The 20,681-nt window shown below is 45.1% G+C and overlaps 1 protein-coding gene across 6 annotated transcripts in view; it reads right to left on the bottom strand.

The window, feature by feature from the left end:
- The window catches only part of ASPH (aspartate beta-hydroxylase), a 201,499-nt gene that overhangs the window by 150,579 nt on the left and 30,239 nt on the right, over positions 1 to 20,681 (bottom strand). For 5 of the 6 annotated variants that reach the window (XM_059724050.1, XM_059724053.1, XM_059724049.1 and 2 more), the window contains exons 2-4: positions 9,374 to 9,523; positions 8,813 to 8,857; positions 6,288 to 6,356 (exon numbers count right to left, since the gene is read on the bottom strand). In XM_059724050.1, coding sequence (XP_059580033.1) covers positions 6,288 to 6,356; positions 8,813 to 8,857; positions 9,374 to 9,523 — 264 coding nt within the window. The remainder of the gene's footprint in view (positions 1 to 6,287; positions 6,357 to 8,812; positions 8,858 to 9,373; positions 9,524 to 20,681) is intronic. The other variant, XM_059724051.1, reaches the window with a different exon arrangement.

The following is a 20,681-nucleotide window of genomic DNA, read 5'->3' as shown; positions in this document are numbered from 1 at the left end:
CTGCAGACACATTTTTAGTCTAGACATAATTACGCAAATGTGTACCATTAATTTCCCTGTGAGAAAAACTTACTAAAAGGCTTCTCAACTAGTGAAACTAGCTGATATTAGTTGATATTTACTGTGTCCATTCTGGGTGTTTTTCCCCACTGCCATAAAGCCCTGTCATATCAAGACTGACATTTGCATGGACATTTTCAAAAGCTAGTAAAATTAGTCCCTTAGTCACTGGTTCTGTAAATCCAAAATAACACAAGTCTTTTTTCCCTGAACCCCTTCATTCTGTGACGTACCATCAACATCATCTGCAGCTTCGCTCTCTTCTTCTTCTAGTATTTCAAAAGGAGTCAATACATCATAGAGAAATGAGAGGAAGCCATAAAACCAATCAGAACTTTCCTCTGCTAAAATATTAAGGACTTCCTCAAGGGAATCAATATTTTCATTACTGCCATCTTTGGTCAGGCCTACACAAGAATAGAGGAAAGAGAGAAAGAGAAAAAAAGGAGAGCAGTTAGGTGGAAAGAGGAAACTGTAAAAGAAGGATCTATGAAAGATATCTCGCGTCACAGAGAGCAGTTTTTACAGGAATGCTAATTAGAAGTAGAAAGGTTAAGAAAGTTTCAACCTGCAAAGAAGTAAATTAAAATTTGGACATGTGAAACCTGTAAGTATTTTAGATAAGATAGTGGATTGGGCTCCTCTTTCACTACTTTCTTCCTGGAAACAGATCGAACCTTTATGCATAACTTGCTGTTTTCAGCATTTATTGTTAAAGTAGATTCTGCATCTTATCAGTCTTCTTTAAATTAGAACAATCACATTCAATTTTTTAAGGCAATCAAATTTAGAGGTAAGATATCAGAACACTGTTTGCTTTAAACAGATCTGTGCATTTCAATAAGTTTCTCAGACAGGCAGTTGAAACAAAATGTCCTTAATTGCTTGTAATTTTAATTTATAATGGGTATCCATTGTTCTGACCATTTATTAACCCACTAATTATCACTAGGCAGTGAGGTATTTTTACATCCCCCTCCAAATTCCTTTATAATTTAATTCTATGAGAAAACACATTTTATAGCTTTAACTTCATGTAGTTACCATTCTATCTTGCTTCACAGGTCTCAAACCAAGAAGCAAAACACTGACCCACTTAAGTAAAACAAAAAAACCCTATAGTTATTTTAGTGTTGTAGTCTGGATTCAATCTATGGAAGGCCTCACCAGAGAAATACTGCTGATACAGAGGAATTCCAAGCTCAGCAACCCTTCTTGGTAAAAGTTTTAGAGGTAAAGAAACAGTGAAAGAAAAAAAAAAAAAAAGGCGATTATAAAGGGAGGGAGATACAGAAGAACCGAAGAAAGTGATTCCAAAAGCTTTTGGAAAACAAGCTAAAATTCTCTGATATTGTACTGTCAAGAAACAGGCATGTTTTGGGTAACCCCTTCTATAAAACAGGGCACATGGAGGAAGTAACAGCATGTGTTCTTAGTTTGATACCAAACCAGTTATACCAAAGGGCAGTTAAGTGGTTTAAGTTAAACACAGCAGTGTTACTTATCTCTGAGGAGTGAAATAAGGTGGCCCAGGTAATCCCACAAGCCCATTCAACTGATCAAACATACTATTCCCAATACCTACACAAACTCCCCACATGCATCTTAATCTATTTTTAAGATGGGATGTTGAGACGCAAATGATGCCCCTGCACATATCCATGCAATGATTCACCAACTAGCAGTAAGGCCATTAGAAATATTTTTTCTTCTACTAAACTTTCTAGGCACCTTTCAATGATTAGCAAACACTGAAAACAAAAAAACAACATAAGGCCTTCTAGATATCAATGCCATAAGAGAAGCATATGTTTAGTGACTGACAACTTACATGTCCATATATTACTCCAGTTTAAGAAATAACTTTCCCCCAAAACAAAAACTAAGAGTTAGCTATTCATGCAGAATGTTGCTTGAAAAGTATGCAGGCTATTACACAGATGCCCAGGGTAGCATAACTACGGGGGGGGGGGGGGGTGGAGAGGAAGGAGGGCTGAGACCCAACTCTAATTAAGAGGGATGCCAGAACAAAAGGCAGGGAACCTCCAGAATGGTTGTCACTACAGGCTGTGGCTGCATAGCATGGTGGTGTCCTCCACTGCCCTCCCATAAGCAAATTAGATGTTTTCTACCTCCAACTCAACACACACTCAACAGTGTCTGCAGAGAGAGAGAGAGAGAGAGAGAGAGAGAGAGAGAGAGAGAGAGAGAGAGAGAGAGAGAGAGAGAGAGAGAGAGAGATGGCCGGTAAGAGGCTAAATGCCTTGGCTGAGGGACACACTTTCCCCTGCGGGGACCCTAAAGACCCTCAGCTCTTCTGCCCTCTCCGTACTGCCAAAGTCCACAGCTGTGTGGGCCTAGAGCCCCCTTGCCTCCACTCCCTGGGACACAGATGAAGATTCAGAGCCAGAGCCCACAGCTGCTCAGGGCATACACCCTATTAGAGATGCCTCTGGATGCCCAATCTTGTTCCCACTGAAGTCAATGCTCAAATTTCTGTTAACTTCAATGGGAGAAAGAAAAGACCAAAAATAAGTCCAAAAATGTAAATTGATAGCCATTCTCCACTTAATACAGTTTGTTGAAACAATGCAGAAAAAAAATGGTTTGTTCAATCATTAATTTTTACATGTTAACATCCTAGAAATCCACATTATTTCTAAAATTGAAATCTGTATTTATAATTATTTTTATAATTAGAACAAAATATTAATTAATTTATTTTTTAGATATAGATCCTGCCGTATCCAAAAGGGAGATATTATTTATGGCACTACCAATAGAAGATGTGAATGCTGGAGATTTTAAACTACAGTAGTATCTCTCTAGCTTTAAGGATTAGCTAAAGAAAAAAAGACAAGTAACTGATAATTTATTAGGATTAAACAGTAAAGTTCTCATTCTTGACAAAGGATTAAATAAGCACCAAAGTCTTTTAATATTGTACTCCCATTAAAATCAATGTCTTTGAGCATCAATTTTTTAACATCAGCATAAAAATAGTATCTTTTTCTAACAGAAGTCATTCAAAATACATTCTGTCACAGCTCACAAATATTTAGAAAGTTAAGTTCCAAGAGATGATGACTGCAGCCTTTATAGCATATTTTCCTTATTTTAATGCTTTATTTAATTGCAAATTCCTCAGGACAAAGTCACATTTGTTACTTTTTGCAGACTATATTGAATACATATAATATTATACAGTTAACAGTGTTATATAAATTATACCAGGGTGTCAAGCAATACAACCTGTGGGTTGCATCCAGGTCACAGAGCCATTTTATCTGGTTCACTGGGGATACAGGAAGTTAAGAGTCATGGTTAGAGGGAGTGGCTTACCACAGAATTCAGGACCTCTAGGACCTGCCAGACATGCTATCAATGGCAGGGAGGAGAGCAAGAGCTGTGCTGACAGCCCAGCTGCTTGACCCTGCCACTGCTCCCAAACCAGTCACTGTTGTAGCCTCTGGCCCTGCAGATGCAGTCCAGGAGGAGCCCCATGGTCCAGATCTGACCCAGGGTGAGTTTGACACTTTTGAATTACACTACATAATTAGAACCAGAAGCTTGCTTGGTTTTTCCTGTTGGGTGCTTTTGTATTTTGGTTTTTTAGCTGAAACTAAATTAAATTATGGATTAATCACCTGAAAAGATTTTTTATTGATCAAATGTTTGTAGTGGTCTGCACCAAAAATGTTTTAAAAACCAGTTAGGTATTTTTTCCCTGTTTTACAGAATGCATGAAAAAGCCAAATCTTAAACACTAGTTTTGAAGTACAGTAGCTCCTTGATGTGTGACCTTTTAGGTCACATTTGAGAAAACATGTATTTCAATAATATGGAAAGGCAAATTTATTATAGAAACATGGTCAGAGTACTGGCAGAATACCCAATCATATCAAGTTTCATATAATCAAAGATGTAACAAAGAGCAGTACATATTTTTGGCTACCAGCTCTGCAGTCAGAAAGACTGGCATGAAATACAGTAGTAAGAGAACTATCTATTCCTTCCTATACAGCACCAAGAAGGTACAGGTTTGAAGAAGAATTACAGGAGAAAAGATCATGATAATTTATTCTGAGTTAACTTTTGCACTTCTTGTCTTAAACATATATTTCAGTGTTAGCTCTCAATTTACAGCTCTAATGTGACAGACCACTAGAGACAAGATTAGAATACTTCTTGCTCTACCTGACATTACAGTTGCATTCATGATGCTGAATCTCAAAAGTTCTTCACATACATAGCAGCACATATACACTATAAACAAGCAGACTGAAAAACAAAGCTACCTGCCTACCTCTTCAGGTGAACAGAGATGGGGGAAGACAGCATTAAATAGACTTTTAAAGAGCATGCACAACGACCTGATACTAGTCCACAGTAAAATGTAGTATCAACACACTATGTCTTGCATTACTGCACCATTAAGATACAACTCTGGACATTGAACAGATATGATTTGGTGTTTTTTTCAACTCCATTTGATGACTTTGAACAACTGATAATGCAAAGCTGGAAAGTCCCCAGTTAAGAACAGCTAAAATTATTTTCCCTCCAATTTCAGCTGCAAGAGTCACCTTGTTATTAATACACTGCTTCTCATTCCCCTCTACTCTGCTTTTCTTTACAAAATAAAAAAGAGAGAAGTCAATAAGGACCAGCACTATATTAGCAGGAAGGGAGTTATAAAAGAGATTTAACACAGTTTACCCCAGAGAGTTGCCCAAGCTCTTTACTATTTTGGGCTTTTTTTCTTTTTTTATATATTAAGTTTATATATATTCCTAGGATCCCGAGTGGGTTCATCTGAACAAATCTAAAGAATGAAAAAGGCAAAGCCCACTATGAATTTAAATTTCAGCTATTTAAGAAGCCTCTGTCCAAAGGCTGAACAAAAAGTGCTCAAGATGGCATTCTCACCTTGGTAAAGTTAACTGCTGTACCCAGATCTGTGGGTATCTTAAAATTTACACTTAAGAAATTTCTCCCTTAAGATTCCAAGCAAGAAAAAAGGAAGTTACTCTTTAGGAACAGAAGCAATAAGAGTTGGTAGTCTGCAAAGGATGCCTCAGTCAGCCCTTATATTACAAAGGGAAATGAAGCAGAACATTGAAGGGCAAAAAAAAAAAAAAAAAAAAGGCAGAGGGAAGCAGAAAATAAAATGTAAAGAATATATTTAACATGTAGAAAAACATTTATATAAAGACTAGTGAATTGCCTGTCACGAATGACAGGTGGGGGAAGCGGACGGGGACAGAACACTGTCACTGCTCCATCTCCAGCCCCGTACACCTCACCAACCCCTACATCTGGCCCCGTGAGGCCCCCACCCCCTGCCACTCCCAGTGCAGTCCCATACACCCCTCCACCCCCTGCAGCTCCCAGGAACAGGAGGCAGAAGCTTGCATACTGTGGTGGCCGTATCCCCACCATCCCCTTGGACAAATGGGCCGGGGGGGGAGGGGGGTGGGGAATTAAGGCTACCCCTTGGATGTGGCAGTGAGGCCGGACTGGGGGGAGGCTGATGCCAGTGCTGTGCCACCAGCACCCCCGCTGCCTCCAAGGAGAATGGCTGTTGGGGGTGTGTTGTGCCATGCCAATCTGTCCCTGCTGTCCCCATCTGCCTCCAAGGAGCAGGGACACGGGGGGGGGGGAAAACACGACAGGGGAGGGGCATGAGGCCAGCCCTGTTCCAAACTCACTCCAGCCCCTCAGTCCTTGCTGTCATGGCAGCACTCCACTGTGTCCGTCTGTCTATGCAGACCATTCTGACTGGTTGTTTCAGTCAGCATTGTTATTGGCTGCCGAGACAACCAATCAATCAGAGTGCTCACAAAGCGTTATGAATAGACAGACAGAGACAAAGGCTTTTATTATATTAGAATTTAATTATTTCTACCACAACCTCATTTACAATTGACCTGGCATGTGTCTTTGACCTATGCTCCAATATTGTAAACACCTTATGAAATGACCCACCTTACCCAAAGAAATTTTTAAAAGATGCATTTTAGGTACAGTTAATAGGTGCATGTTACATCAAGTACTAAATAATTCCACCTACCTTGCAACAGTACTTGCAGTTTTCATGCAAAGAATTCCATGTTTAGGGCATTTCCTTACCTTCCGATTTAATCATTTAATATTATACGACAAATTAAGGAACCTGAAGCATAAAAACTATTACATGGACTTTTCAAAATGTGTTTAGTACTTGCCTAACAAAACTTTTGCATCTTCCACATCAAAATCTCCATCTCCATCTGCATCATATATCCCAAGCTTGCCTAAAAACACGAGAGTAGTAGAAAGAAAAGAATTTTTAAAATGCTTTCATTTTTATGTATTCAATATGCAATATATGTAGTTTTAAATTATTCCATCTTCATTAGTTAACCTAATTTTAGGTCTTTTGGAATACCTTAAAAGACATTCCAAGTTCAATTGCAAGTTGTCTAAATATCAAGTGTACTTGAATGTAGGCAGACTTCTTTCAGTGAATAATTTATTTAGTCTTTCCAAAACACAAAAAGCAAGTATAGGCAGTCCTCAACTTACAACATTTCGTACTTAGAACGTTTATAAACTGACACCCTGTTTCAGGTAGGTGGCCAACTGGCTTAGGGACAGCACCCAGAGAGTGGTGGTGGATGGTTCCTTCTCAGCCTGGAGGGAGGTGGGCAGTGGGGTCGCAGGGTTCGGACCTTGGACCAATATTATTCAATATCTTCATCAACGATTTGGATGAGGGTGTGGAGAGCACCCTCTCCAAGTTCACTGATGATACCAAGTTATGGGGCAAAGTTAGTACACCGGAGGGCAGGGAGCAGATTCAGGCTGACCTGGACAGGTTGGATCAATGGGCAGAGAGAAATAAGATGCAATTTAATGAAGATAAATGTAAGGTACTCCACCTGGGAAGGAGGAACCCCCAGCACACCTATAGGTTAGGGAGTGTCCTTCTCAGCAGCTCGGAGGCAGAGTGGGATCTTGGACTCAAAATTGACTCCAAGATGAACGTGAGCCGGCAGTGTAACGAGGCCATCAACAAGGCCAATCGCACCTTGTCATGCATTAGCAGGTGCATGACTAATAGAACAAAGGAGGCGATGCTTCCCCTCTATGCGGCACTGGTCAGGCCGCAGTTGGAGTACCGTGTCCAGTTTCGGGCGCCGCACTTCAAGAGGGACGCAGAGAATCTTGAGAGGGTCCAGAGGAGGGCCACTCACATGATTAGTGGCCTTTGTGATAGACACTACAGGGGGAGGTTGAGAGAGCTGAATCTCTTCAGCCTTCACAAGAGATGGCTGAGGGGAGATCTTGTGGCCACCTATAAATTTATTAGGGGAGGTCAACGGGGAATAGGGGAAGCGCTGTTTACTGAGGCGCCCCAGGGAGTCACTAGGAATAACAGGTGTAAACCAGCTGAGAGGGGATTTATGTTAGATATTAGGAAGAAATTTTTCACAGTAAAGGTGGCCAGGATCTGGAATGGGCTTCCAAGAGAGAGCCAATCCCCCATTTATAACATTGTTTCCTATGGGAAAAATCAATTTCGAGTTACAACATTTCAACTTAAGATGCAGTTTTCAGGAACCAATTGTGTCATAAGTCTGAGGACTGCCTGTACACACTTCAATATGCAACTATTTTTTAATCTGAGTTCAATGTATTCAGACAAACTAGCTGTACAATAAGCAATCAAATGATCACCAAATGCTTTCAGTTTTCATAGTCTACCATTGTAAATACTTCTCTGTCACAAAAAATGATACCTATGCTCTGGATACGTGGAACAGAAGAAGCGTGTTTCCCAGAAATAGCATAAAAACATATACTAAATCTCATGTAAGCATTGGTGAATCTAAACATCTATCATTAACCAAGGCAAGACTTGCCAAAAGCAAGGCTATTTTTACACAGTAAAATCTGGACAGGCACCCAAAACATTTGATATCTTGTTTATCATTTACTTCTGCTACAGTTGCTCTACTAGCCCTAAAAGGAATCCACAAGAATACATATTGTTTCTTACAACAGCTAACGTAACAAAGAACTACACCATCTATAATTAGCTGTACCCTGGAATTGCAAAATGAACTAGCAGGCTTTTAAATTAGTTTCTGACAGAACTCAAGATCCAGGCAAAAGCAAGCCTGCCTCTCAACGTTATAAGATCAGGTACAAGAACTGCATAACCTTGAGGTTCCTACAGTTGTGACTATATGATCACTTATTGTGGAGGCAGGAACTTCAGTGGCACAATAGCCATATAACAACTACTGCCATTTTTTTGGGTGGTGGGATGGATTTTAACCACTTAATTGTTCCTTTCAGAATATGACTTTTATGGAAAAGCATTTTTGTGTGTTGAAATAATTACAGTTTAGAAAAAGAAAGAAAAAGTTTGGTAGAAGCAAAATTCCAGGGACGGGTCCAAACTGTGCAATAAGCCATTACCATTGTATTACAGCAATACAATCTATGGAATTGTTGTTAACTTTGAGGCTAAGGTTAAACAGAGCACATAATTTTACTATTCAGCCAGCAAGAAGAATTGCATCATCTCAAAGAACAGAAAGAAAAGTTAGGAATAAGCAATGGCTGAGTCTTTCATGCCACCTGCAGAAGAATGGTAACTATTTCATCACCACTGAAAATAAAAAAAGTAAAGAAGAATTAAATTAGCATATTATTTTAATCTCAAAAAGAGTACAAGAATTTTGTTTTTCCAATATCCTACCTTGAAGTACCTCTGATAAGTTATAACGGAAGTCCTTTGCTTTGGCTGCATGCATAGTAAAAATATAAAAACCATTATTTGCATCAACAGACCCTGATCAGATTTTAATTCAGATGCCTTTTACATATCAAAGATTGCTAATAAAAATGCTTTGTTACAATCTGTTTTTAATGTCAAGCAAACTACAGCACACTGGACACAAAGCATTGAGATTCATACTTGAGGTCTCCATTCTTCTGGATTTCTCAACTCTTAATATATATGTAAAGTTTGAATGTCAGAATTTTCCTCTACAAGAATTTAATTTTAAAACTAATATACATCAAAGTATTAAAATGCATCCTTTCATGCACAGATGCCATTCAGCATCTATAACAGCTAAAAATAAGCTACTGCATTTGCAAGGGAGCAGTAACTAATTTTCCAGAGCAGTGACATTTTACCTATAAAATAAGACAAAAGAATTAATCCTACTTTCTGAAATTGAAAAAGCTTATGTTCTATGAATGGTGACAGAAATGACATATTTTTAATGTACTAAATTATTATTAAATGTCTTACCTAGAACTTCTTCATAGTCTATAAGTTCGAACCAAACAACTGCTACTGATGTCCATACTCCAAGCAAAGCAATTACCATAAACCAGGTGAAAAATGAGCTTCCGGACAGGCCTTCTTTCTTTCCATTCTTACTTCCCCCGTGTTTTGTTTCTATTTAAAAAAAAAAGAAAGAAAAAGAAAAGAAAGAAAAGTTCATATACATGGAAGCTGTATTACTATTAGAAGATAAATATTTATGTATTAGCAAATTGTCCATCATGAATGACCGGGGAAGGGGGAACACAGTGCTGCCTCCCAGTGCCCCAGGCTGCCGCTGCTCCAGCTCCGAAACCATGCATCCCCCGACCCTTCACCTGCCACGCCCATGTCCGGTCTCATGCACCACCCCATGATCCCCTCCATGTCCGGTCCAGTGGGCCCCCCACAACCTTTGCTGCTCCACCTCACGCCGCTGCTAGCTCCAAGAAACAGTGGGGGAGGGGAGTTGGCACGTGGCCACCAACACTCAGTGCCCTGCCCTGCTGTAGGTCCGTGTCTGGCCATACACAACATCCCCCCCCTCCCTCTCCACCACCTCCCCCTCTGCCAGCTGTTGTCAGGGCTGGGCAGCAGCGGGGAGTGGAATGGTGGCAAGGGGGCGCTTACACCAGAAAACCCCCCATTCCCTGTCCTGCACCCCTCTTCCCATCCCTGCCGGAAAGGAGAGCAAGGACAGAGCACTGCTACCCACCATCCCGCACCACCACCTCCTGCCAGGAGCAGCTTGCCCCGCTGTCCCCACCACCAGGACCCCGTGCTGCTGCCACATCCAAGGGGTGGCCTTTCCCTTCCCCCCCTCTCCAGCCCTGCTCAAAGGAGGCTGTGGCAGTGCAAGGTGTTGGCAGTGCGGTGCTAGCCTCGACCCCCCGCTCCTTCCCTTGTCATGGCAGTGTTCCGCCGTGCCAGTCCATCCCTGCCATCCCGTATGCCCTTCTGCCAAGGACGGAGCACTGCCATGACAGCAGGTACGAAGCTGGCCAGAGCCACTGCCGCCTCCGAGGAGCAGGGCCGGGGGTGGGAAGGCGAGGACACCCCTTGGATGCAGCAGCAAGGCCAGAGAGGGCAGGGTGAAGCCAACAGTGTGCGGGGCCAGGCCAGCACCACATGCTACCATCGCCCCTCAAGGAGCAGGGCTGGGGGGTGGGGGGTTGGACGAGGGGAGGCCAGCCCTGCTAGCCTTGCCCCACCCCCACTCTGTCCCCTCTGTCACGGTGGCATTCTGTTGTGCCAGTCTGTCCCTGCCATCCCCACTCTGCCTCCAAAGAGCAGGGCCAGGAGATTGGGGGGGGGGGCGGCGAGGCCAGCACTGATTAACTCGCCCCCCTGCTCCGGCCCCTCAGTCCCTGCTGTCATGGCAGCGCTTCGCCATGCGTGCGTGCATGTGTGCACATGTGTGTGCAGAGCACTCCAACTGGTTGTTTCAGTCAGCACTGTGATTGGCTGTTGAGACAACCAATCAGAGTGCTCATAAAGCATTATGGACAGACAGACAGACAAAGGATTTTATTATATTAGAATAATTAAGTGTGCATACTTACAGATTGTAAATAAAGTATCCTACAAAACAATGTTTTAGTGACACAATGTGCTCAAATAACTTTGTAAATTACTTCTCGTACTGTCAATTTTTTTTTTTTTAACATATGATTATAAAAAGGACAAGATTTGTCTGTACTAGTGAATCAAGGAGCCATGAGATCCTTTCAAAAGGTGCCATGCCACCGCTATTCCTAGTGGAAACTGCCAAACTGCATACCTCTCTAGGAGAGGCAGTGTGGGGCTGGGTCAGGAACTGGCTGCAGCATAAACCAATGCATTCCTCGGGACAAGATTTTGCTCTCTTTAGGACCCAGGGCTGGCTACAGTTATGACAAATGTAGGTAAAAGTCAAGTAGACAGCAAGGGGGATTTGCACCTTATAGACTAACACAAGTAGATACTATACATGTATACATAGGGCAGGTTTCTGTGAGCTCAAGTTCACTTGCAGATGCTGTGAAAGGACATGCACAAAGCTGTGTATAAAAAGTAAGAGTCAGGCAGGAGCTCTCAGCTAGAAGCCAGCCTCTACTCCCCACTCTCTCCCCCCTCACTCCTGCTCAGCCCAGCCCCTGCTTCCACCAGAACCCTCCATTGCTTCCTGGGAAAAGAAGGAATCTCTGCTCCAGGGGGGCCTTCCCAAACCGAATGTGTGATCAGTATCTGAGACTAGCTGGCAGGAGCTGCTATTAGGCCCATGCTGCTCTCCACTGCACCAGCCAGACCCTTCCCACAGTGGGGACCCAGCCATCCTGCAAAGGCACCTCCATCTTGCAGGCAGAGCCTCCCTTCTCCCCATTTAATAGTGATGTCCAATACTTTTATTTTCCTCTCTACCCTCTTTAGACAATATGCTGAAAATGAGCAATTTCCAACAAGCTGGAAAAACATGGTATTGTTGTAAATTCTACAATATGTGACGTTTTGCACAACGTGCTTATATCTAGAAGGAATATCATTTTGCATTAAAAAAAAAAACAAATACAAATTTCAAGACCTCACGCTTAAAACTTGAGTGTCATTTAGACACCATTTAAGTAAGATGGACTCTGAACCTTGGTCTGTGCACCTCATAATACCTTGCTTCAAAGTATTACTTTGGGGATGAATACATTAAAGATTAAAGGGGTATTCAGATCCCATGGGCAGAAGATAACAGAATAATATGAAAGATAATAGTACCTTTCTAGAGCAATTATTCTCAACCAGAGTTGTGCCAATCTAAAGTATCTTCCTGTTTATAATATCAGAAACACAGTTTAATATTTATGCATGTTTTTCCCAGTTTGTTATAAAACACGTGTTTCTAATCAAGTTAATTTTACACACTTAAAAAAAAATATTAAAAACTAGGTACCATTTGTCACAACCCAAGGGTGTGATTTGATGTGTGCGCGCTTCGGCACTGCTAAATTATTTCCCGCCACTCGGAGCTTTCTTTGCAGGGTGCATTTCTTAGTTGCAAAGAGAAATGCACGGTGCAAAGGAGTTCCCGCCACCCGCATGCAAATTTGTGTCCCGCTATTGGCCAGTTCTAAATTATTCCCACGTGGCAACTAGCGATTGGCTTGCTAGCTGTATAAGAGGCTTGAGCGGTTTCCGCCCAAGTTGGAGGACTTCACAACTATCAGGAGGAGGACAACTTCACGTCTCGTGAAGATCTCCAAGCGCTGTGGAGCCTATCGGACCCAGCGTGTACCTTGAGAAGGCTATAGGGGTCGATCAACCTCTGGCCTCTCCCCGTCGCCGAACGATCCCTCGACGAACCCCTTCCCTGCGCGCAAGTTCCACGGAGTCTAGCAAACTTCGTGTGAGTGTATCCAGAGCTCTTTCTCCGAGTTGTTTTCTTCGGTTGACACAACGGGCTTGCGTGTTTAGAGCCTTCAATCAGATTGGGCTAGAGGTTCGCGTGGAAGGAACTCTTGTCTGCTTCTCTTCTTTTCTGTCTGTAACTGCAACTCAAGCAAGTTTTCCTGCCTGCACCATGACCATCTACGGTGTAAGTAAAATAATCTTTAATCAACCACTAAGCATCCGTGCCTAATTCTAGTCCGCCGGCCTGCATTCCCCGACCCGCGTGCCAGGGCTGCTGGCCACAGCCCGCCGCGCACCCCCGAGAACCTCGGACCGCTCCCGGCACGCACATGACGACGAGGATGGGATCAGGGGAAGGCACGCTGGAGCTAGAATTAGTTAAGAACTGCCCTTGGTACAGTGGAAAACGTCAAGTAGAAAGCTTTATGGAACTGGAGGCGCATATCGCTTACCACCAGGTGGGCGGAACGGGTGAGAGGTTTATCAGCAGATGCCTTTCGCTGAAGGGAGAAGAGGGAGCTTCCGAAGACGGAGCCCCGAAAGAGGGGGAAGTGTATCTGCACCCCGCGGCATTCGGGTGTATAATGAGCGATGAGCGGGTCCTGTTCAGGCCCCTCGACACTGTGTCCCTCGCCAGAGTCAACCCGGCGGGCGAAGTAAACCCGACCCTCACCCGGGAGTGTGCCCGTTGCCTAAGATGTGCTTGGGAGAGTGAAGAACTGGTGCCAATCGACCGGTTCACCCCCTTTATTCTGGCGTCTAGATTAAGGGGTCGCGAGCTTCCATCCGAGCTCCGCGAAGATCTGGAGACGGAGGAACGCATCGCGGATGAGAGGGTGGCCCGACAATACAACAAGGGGGGAGTGTTAACCGCAACTTTTCGCACTGTAACCGATCTAATGCAGAAGAATTTAAGTCTGAAAGCCCAGCTGCGTATGGCCGTTCAAGCGGTCAAAGAAGCGGCTGTGAAAGAGAATCCTGAAACGCCACGACAAGATGGCGCTGAGCAAGAGGGAGACCACGTGGAAGAACCGGAAGAGAAGGGTGGAGCTTCGGAGGAACCCGCGAGAGTTCGTTCAGCGACTCCGCCCACTGACGCAGCGTCGTTTCCAGCGACCCCGCCCACCGATGCAGCGTCGCTTCCGGCGACCCCGCCTTCATGCCGACGGAAAGGAGAATCGAGCGGAGAAGTGCATCCTCCCCTCCTGCCTGAAGCAATAACAACAGCAATGACTCCCGCAGCAGTAGTTCAGCCTGTAACAACAACTAACCGAGTTGCTACTGCTTACTATGCTCGCACCAGAACTGAACTACAAAATTTGTGCAGAGAATCAAGAATCCAACCTGAAGAAACTCTAGCTGTGTGGTTGGGACGTTTGGCCATGGAACTTGGATCCGACCTGCTGAACCAGGAAGAAGCAAGCTTCTTGGTCAGACAAGCTTCGTGGAGTAGAGGACATGTCACTGACATTGACATGGTGGCGTTTAACGTTCACTGGCCTATTCCACTGCCAGCGCTTGTTGCAGGACTGATCGGTCAGAAAGCCCACGCATGGCATGACGGACGGCCAGAACATACCGGCACAGAGCAACTCATGCTAGCAATCATCGGAGTCTCGTACTGTGCCTGGAACCCCAGAGCATGTGCACTGGGACTGACATCACTCCAGCGAATAAGACCATGGCCTCACCGTCATCTACGAGATCCTGGAACCGTTCCAGTGACTGTTTACAGCATAGATAGCTGTCTTGAGGTTTATGGGCGAAAGAACATCGTCGTCCTCCAGATTCTGCTTAACCCAATGGTGAACCAACCCGTGAGTAACCTCCTTCGTCAGTTGTCACGACTGCGTATCCTGATGAAGCCAAGATTATCCAGTGATCGGGAACGTCAACACCCGATCAAAGCTCAAAGCACAAGACACTGCGAATCCGATCTTCCATCATTGCCACAGAGAACACCAGAGGAGCGATACATGTTTGGATTTCTCCTACAGCGTTCTGGACTCAATAAGCGGCAACTTCGGATTTTAGGGGCCGCAGGCCAATGGCAACTGGCCTATGAGTTAGGTTTCCATTATCTAGAAGAATTAGACGACGGCTCCTCGACAATGTCATCTAGTTGAGTGTGCAAAAGAGGGTAGTTTAAAGTAGCAAACACCTGTATTATATGTTTTAAAAATGATAGTATAGTTCCATGGAAATTTTGTAAATATTTTGTTATACGTTAACTTATTTTTTGAGAGTTTTGTTTACAGATCCGGGATTCAGAGTGCGTGGCGAAGAAAAGCCCCAAAAAGGATAACATCATCGGAAGAAGTGAGGGCCTGATATGCGACTTTGCCATGACGCCCACTGAAGCCCTGATTGTGCAGTTCTTTGTTATGAATCTGATTATGTGTATATGTATTTGTGTTGGTTATTATTTGATTCGATCCCTAGAGGACGAACTTCTTATGTTAGCGAATTTTGTGTTTACCCGTTCAGTTCAACGACCCGTGGTAAGAGCTCTTAATCACCCGAGTGACAAGCGTGTAACATAATTCAGCTGTGCCTTCAGCAAGGGGGGGATGTCACAACCCAAGGGTGTGATTTGATGTGTGCGCGCTTCGGCACTACTAAATTATTTCCCGCCACTCGGAGCTTTCTTTGCAGGGTGCATTTCTTAGTTGCAAAGAGAAATGCACGGTGCAAAGGAGTTCCCGCCACCCGCATGCAAATTTGTGTCCCACTATTGGCCAGTTCTAAATTATTCCCACGTGGCAGCTAGCGATTCGCTAGCCGTATAAAAGGCTTGAGCGGTTTCCGCCCAAGTTGGAGGACTTCACAACTATCAGGAGGAGGAGTACTTCACATCTCGTGAAGATCTCTAAGCGCTGTGGAGCCTATCAGACCCAGCGTGTACCTTGAGAAGGCTACAGGGGTCTAATCAACCTCTGGCCTTGCCCTGTTGCCGAACGATCCCTCGACGAACCCCTTCCCTGCGCGCAAGTTCCACGGAGTCTAGCAAACTTCGTGTGAGTGTATCCAGAGCTCTTTCTCAGAGTTGTTTTCTTCGGTTGACACGACGGGCTCGCGTGTTTAGAGCCTTCAACCAGATTGGGCTAGAGGTTCGCGTGGAAGGAACTCTTGTCCGCTTCTCTTCTTTTCTGTCTGTAACTGCAACTCAAGCAAGTTTTCCTGCCTGCACCACGACCATCTACGGTGTAAGTAAAATAATCTTTAATCAACCGCTAAGCGTCCATGCCTAATTCTAGTCCACCGGCCTGCATTCCCTGACCCGCGTGCCAGGGCTGCTGGCCACAGCCTGCCGCGCGCCCCCGAGAACCTCGGACCGCTCCCGGCCCGCACACCATTAACTTCAGGAAAGATATGGAGGGGTGCCTTGAGTCTTTAAAAGACTGGTCTGCAAGTGCAAGAATGAAACTTGATTGAAAAGGTGTTCTCACCTGAAAACCAGCATAAATACCATTTAACACCTTCTACTTCACTTGAGTTAATTGCATTGTTTCCTAGGCTTTCTCTAGAGAATACAACAACCAGGTCAAATGATCTAATAGGTATTAAATCCTTTTTTTGCTTGAAGGGAGGGAAAGAAAAAGTCAGTTCATCTTAATTGTGACAATTTTACAACAATAATTGTGAACTGGTTCCCAATGGAAGTGTTCAGTTGTTATATGTATCCTCACTCTGAGTTAGCTCAGGCAAATTTAAATAAAAGCCCCAAGACCACAAGCATTGACTGCTTTTGTAAAATGGGCACAAGAGAAGGAACACATGGACTAGGAACAGGCATTACACATAAAACAGTTGAAATGATCAGAAACTGGTTTAAACCTGCAACAGAACACATGTTCAGTGGGCATAAACCAGTTTGAAAATGACTGAAACCTGTTTGAGATACTACATTCAATCAAGTTTATCAGATTTAACTGATTTGGGTCAAACAGGTTTATGCAATGTCTGTCCCAGACCCCCTCTCTGGTTTAAGTTAAATCAGAGTCCCCCAGCAGCCCAGCTGCTTTGCTGGACAGGACTCTACTCTCTGCTACAGCCCAGCAGTCCTGGCCCCTCCCATCTGCTCCCTGGCTGCAGCTCCGGCAGAGATTGCATGTACAAGGCATCTGCCTGGCTTCCTCCTGCTCCCCCCACCCTTCCCTACTCAAGCAGGGATTCCTTCCCCTCCACTAGAGACACCTCTCAGCATTAACTAGCACACCACATACTAGCTACCTCTGGGCTATGGGAGATGGGACAAAGAACAATTGCTTTGGGCTCTTTGGAGCTAATCAACAGATAGCTGGTAATGTCCCTCCTTCCTTGGAAAAAGTTGTTTAAGAGCTTGAACTAATAGAGAACCTTTTGTTTTGTTGGGGTGATAAATACTGTGTAAACTGCTGCTGGTACCCTCGCTGACAAGCCTACTATGTCCTCAGCCAGTTATTTTTTATAGCAATTTGGAACCACTGACAGTGTCTATCACCTCCCCACAACTTGCTCACAAAGGAAACAACAGCCAAGTTAGTGTCCTGTTCTGACCTCTGCCCCCCCTAGTTTTACTGTACCTACAGGAGGGAACTTGAGAGCACAAGGGGGATATTCTAATATTATAAAAGCCTAAGTCTGCCTGTCTGTCATGCTTTATTTGCGCTGATTGGAGACAAACAGACAATCAGAGCGTGAAGAAGTGTTCTGACAGAAGGCAGCCTGCTGCCATGATGGTGGGGACACAGGAGACGAAGCACAGCTGGCCTTGCCTCCCCCACCTTGGAACCTTGCAGGTAATGGCAGGGGAGCGTGGACCTGGGCAGAGTAAAAGCCAGTCCACAGCAGCAGCTGGAGGACAGAAGGAGCAGGCCTCCTCCCCCTACAGGGACCACTCCTCCCCCACATTGGCCCCGAGCCCACTCCTCCTGTCCCCAAGTGGGCCCAACCCGGGGACGGGGGGGTGAGAACAAGTCAGAGGAAAAGCCAGCCTGCCACAGCAGTGGGGGGGGGGTGGGCCAGGGGGGACAGCGGGCCTGGCCTGGCCTGGCCCAGCCCAGCCCAGCCCAGCCTGGCAGCTGCAGGAGGAGGGGAAGAGCAAGCCTCCTCCCCCTGCCGGGCCCATGTTCACTCCTCCCCCACCCCTGCTCCCCCATGTCAGTCCCGGGCCTGCTCCTCCAATCTCTTGCCGCTGCCAGATCAGCCCAGGCCTGCTCCTCCCCACCCCAGCTGCGGAGGCCCGGCTTCCCTGCTGGTAATGCAGGGAGAAGGAGCGGGCCTGGGCCCAACATGGGGAGGGGGAGCAGGCGGGCCTGGGCGGGGGAAAAGTCAGTTTGCCGCAGCAAGGGCGGGGGGGCGGGGGAGAAACAGCAGGCCCAGCCCCCAAGCAGCAGAAGGGAAGGGTGAGCGGGCCCAAATGTGGGGGCGACAGGGCTCCATCCCCACCTGCTTCCCCCACCCCTGTCATTCTTGATGGGCAATTGGCTAGTGTCAACATAACTATTTAGAGATGAGCAGCAGGTTTTCAACTAGGAAAACAAAGATTTTCAGAAAATAATATTTAAGTCAAACAGTGTAGCACCTTTGAAAAGTTATTTCAACAAATTTTCTTCGAATAATGGCTCAGTGTTTTAGAGGGTTCCAGGAAGCTGAGTCAAAGCAAATAGTTCAGGCCAAATCTTATAGTTTCATAATTTCATAGTAGCTAGGGTCAAGAGGGACCTGAACAGATCATCCAGCCTGACCCCCTGCCACAGGCAGGAATGAATGTTGGGTTCACAAAACCCCAGACAGGTGATCGTCCAACCTCCTCTTGAATTTGCCCAAGGCAGGGGCAAGGACCACTTCCCTGGGAAGTTGGCTCCAGATTTTGGGCATCCTAACTGCAAAATATTGCCTTCTGATCTCCAACCTAAACCTATTCTCCATCAGCTTATTACCGTTGTTCCTTGTCACCCCAGGTGGTGCTGGAGAGAAAAGGGCTCTACCAATTTGCTGTTGATCTCCCCTGATGAGCTTGTAGGCAGCCAATGGGTCCCCCCTCAACCTCCTCTTGCTGAAGGACCTGAACCTGTTCAGCCTCAGTCTCTCCTCGTAGGGCCTGTCCTGCTGCCCTCACCAAGTGGGTGGCCCTCCTGTGAACCCTCTCCAGGCTGGACACACCCCTTTTGAAGTGCAGCGCCCAGTACTGGACGCAGTACTCCAACTGCGACCTGACCAAAGTCGCATAGAGGGGGAGTATCACCTCTCTGGACTGGCTTGAGATGCACCTTTAGATGAATGATAAGGTATGGCTGGCCTTGCTGGCTGCGGTCTGGCATTGGCGGTTCACGTTCATCTTGGAGTCAATAATGACTCCAAGATCCCGTTCCACCTCTGTGCTTTCAAGATGGGAACTCCCCAGCCTGTACGTATAGTGTGGATTCCTTCTCCCAAGGTGCAGCACCCTGCATTTGTCTATGTTGAACCTCATCCTATTCTCATCTGCCCACTTTTGTAGTCTGTCTAAAACTATTTGCAGCCTCTCTCTCCCTTCACGTGTGTCCACCTCGCCCCACATCTTAGTGTCATCAGCAAATTTGGACAGCGTGCTTTCCACCCCCTCATCCAAGTCGCTGATGATGTTAAACAGTGCAGGCCTGAGGACCGAGCCCTGGGGTACCCCGCTGCTCACATCTCGCCAGGTCGAGTACAACCCATCGGCTACTACTCTCTGGGTGCGCCCCATCAGCCAATTTTTTACCCATCCAACTGTGCAGGCATCAATGCCACAGTCGCTTAATTTATTGATGATGGGGTAAGAGACAGTGTCAAAGGCCTTCTTAAAGTCTAGAAAGACTACATCCATGGCAACACTATCATCCAAGGATTTAGTTACTTGGTCATAAAAGGTTGGTCAGGCAGGACCTGCCTTTGATGAACCCATGCTGATTGCCCCTGAGCATGATCTCCCATGCTGGCCCCCCCCAGATGTGCTCCTTGATGATTCTCTCCAAGATCTTCCCGAGCACCGAGGTGAGGCTTACAGGCCAGTAGTTACTTGGGTCCTCCTTCCTACCCTTCTTGAAAATAGGGACCACATTAGCCAGTTTCCAATCCCCCGGCACCTGGCCAGATGACCACGAATGCTCATACAGCCAGGGCAAGGGCTCCGCGATGACCTCTGCTAGCTCCCTCAACACCCTTGGGTGGCGGGCATCTGGACCTGAAGATTTTAAAATGTCTAGCCCTTCCAGAAGATCCCTAACTACATCTGCGCTGACTGAAGGCCTGATAGAGCTATCCCCAAGATTGCTGCTCCCTATCTTCACTGAACTGAAAGTCAAAAATCCTTTATACATTTTCAAATGCATGAGGATTTAAACATCACTAATATATTGTGATGAGACAATGTAATAATGTTTACTTCACATTCTATTATACAGAAAAATCAAATTAAATCAATATATGCTTCCTTATTTAATAGCACCCACAATGACAAAAGACAAATAGACATCAATGCTAAATGATCACCAGAAGAGTAAATGTTTTTTGAAAAAACAAGACCAGGCCCAAACCCAGCAATAGCATATGAATCAAGGCAGCCTAACTTGTCTTGTGTATGAGAGAAACTGTACAGGAGGGCTGTCAGACTGCTTGACATCAGGATCACAACTAGCTAACGTTTTGCTGCATTCATTGCTTAATATGAAGAGAACAGACATGTCAAGAAATGCAACTGGCTCAGCTTAACTGTTCTGATGCAATATTACAGGGAAAATGTTTTCTATTTAATATTAGTCATCACAGCATAGATCAAGAACCAAGGACTAGAACAATTCCTTCAATATTTTAGCACAACAGCTCTCTTCCAATAAGCTTTAGAGAGAGCACTTCATATCCTGATGCCTGAACACAATACAGTTGACTAATTATGTGGGTGTAAAACTGC

Source organism: Alligator mississippiensis, chromosome 3 (genome assembly GCF_030867095.1).
Source record: "Alligator mississippiensis isolate rAllMis1 chromosome 3, rAllMis1, whole genome shotgun sequence".
Lineage (NCBI taxonomy): Eukaryota > Metazoa > Chordata > Crocodylia > Alligatoridae > Alligator > Alligator mississippiensis.
This window is presented reverse-complemented; position numbering and strand designations above follow the sequence as displayed.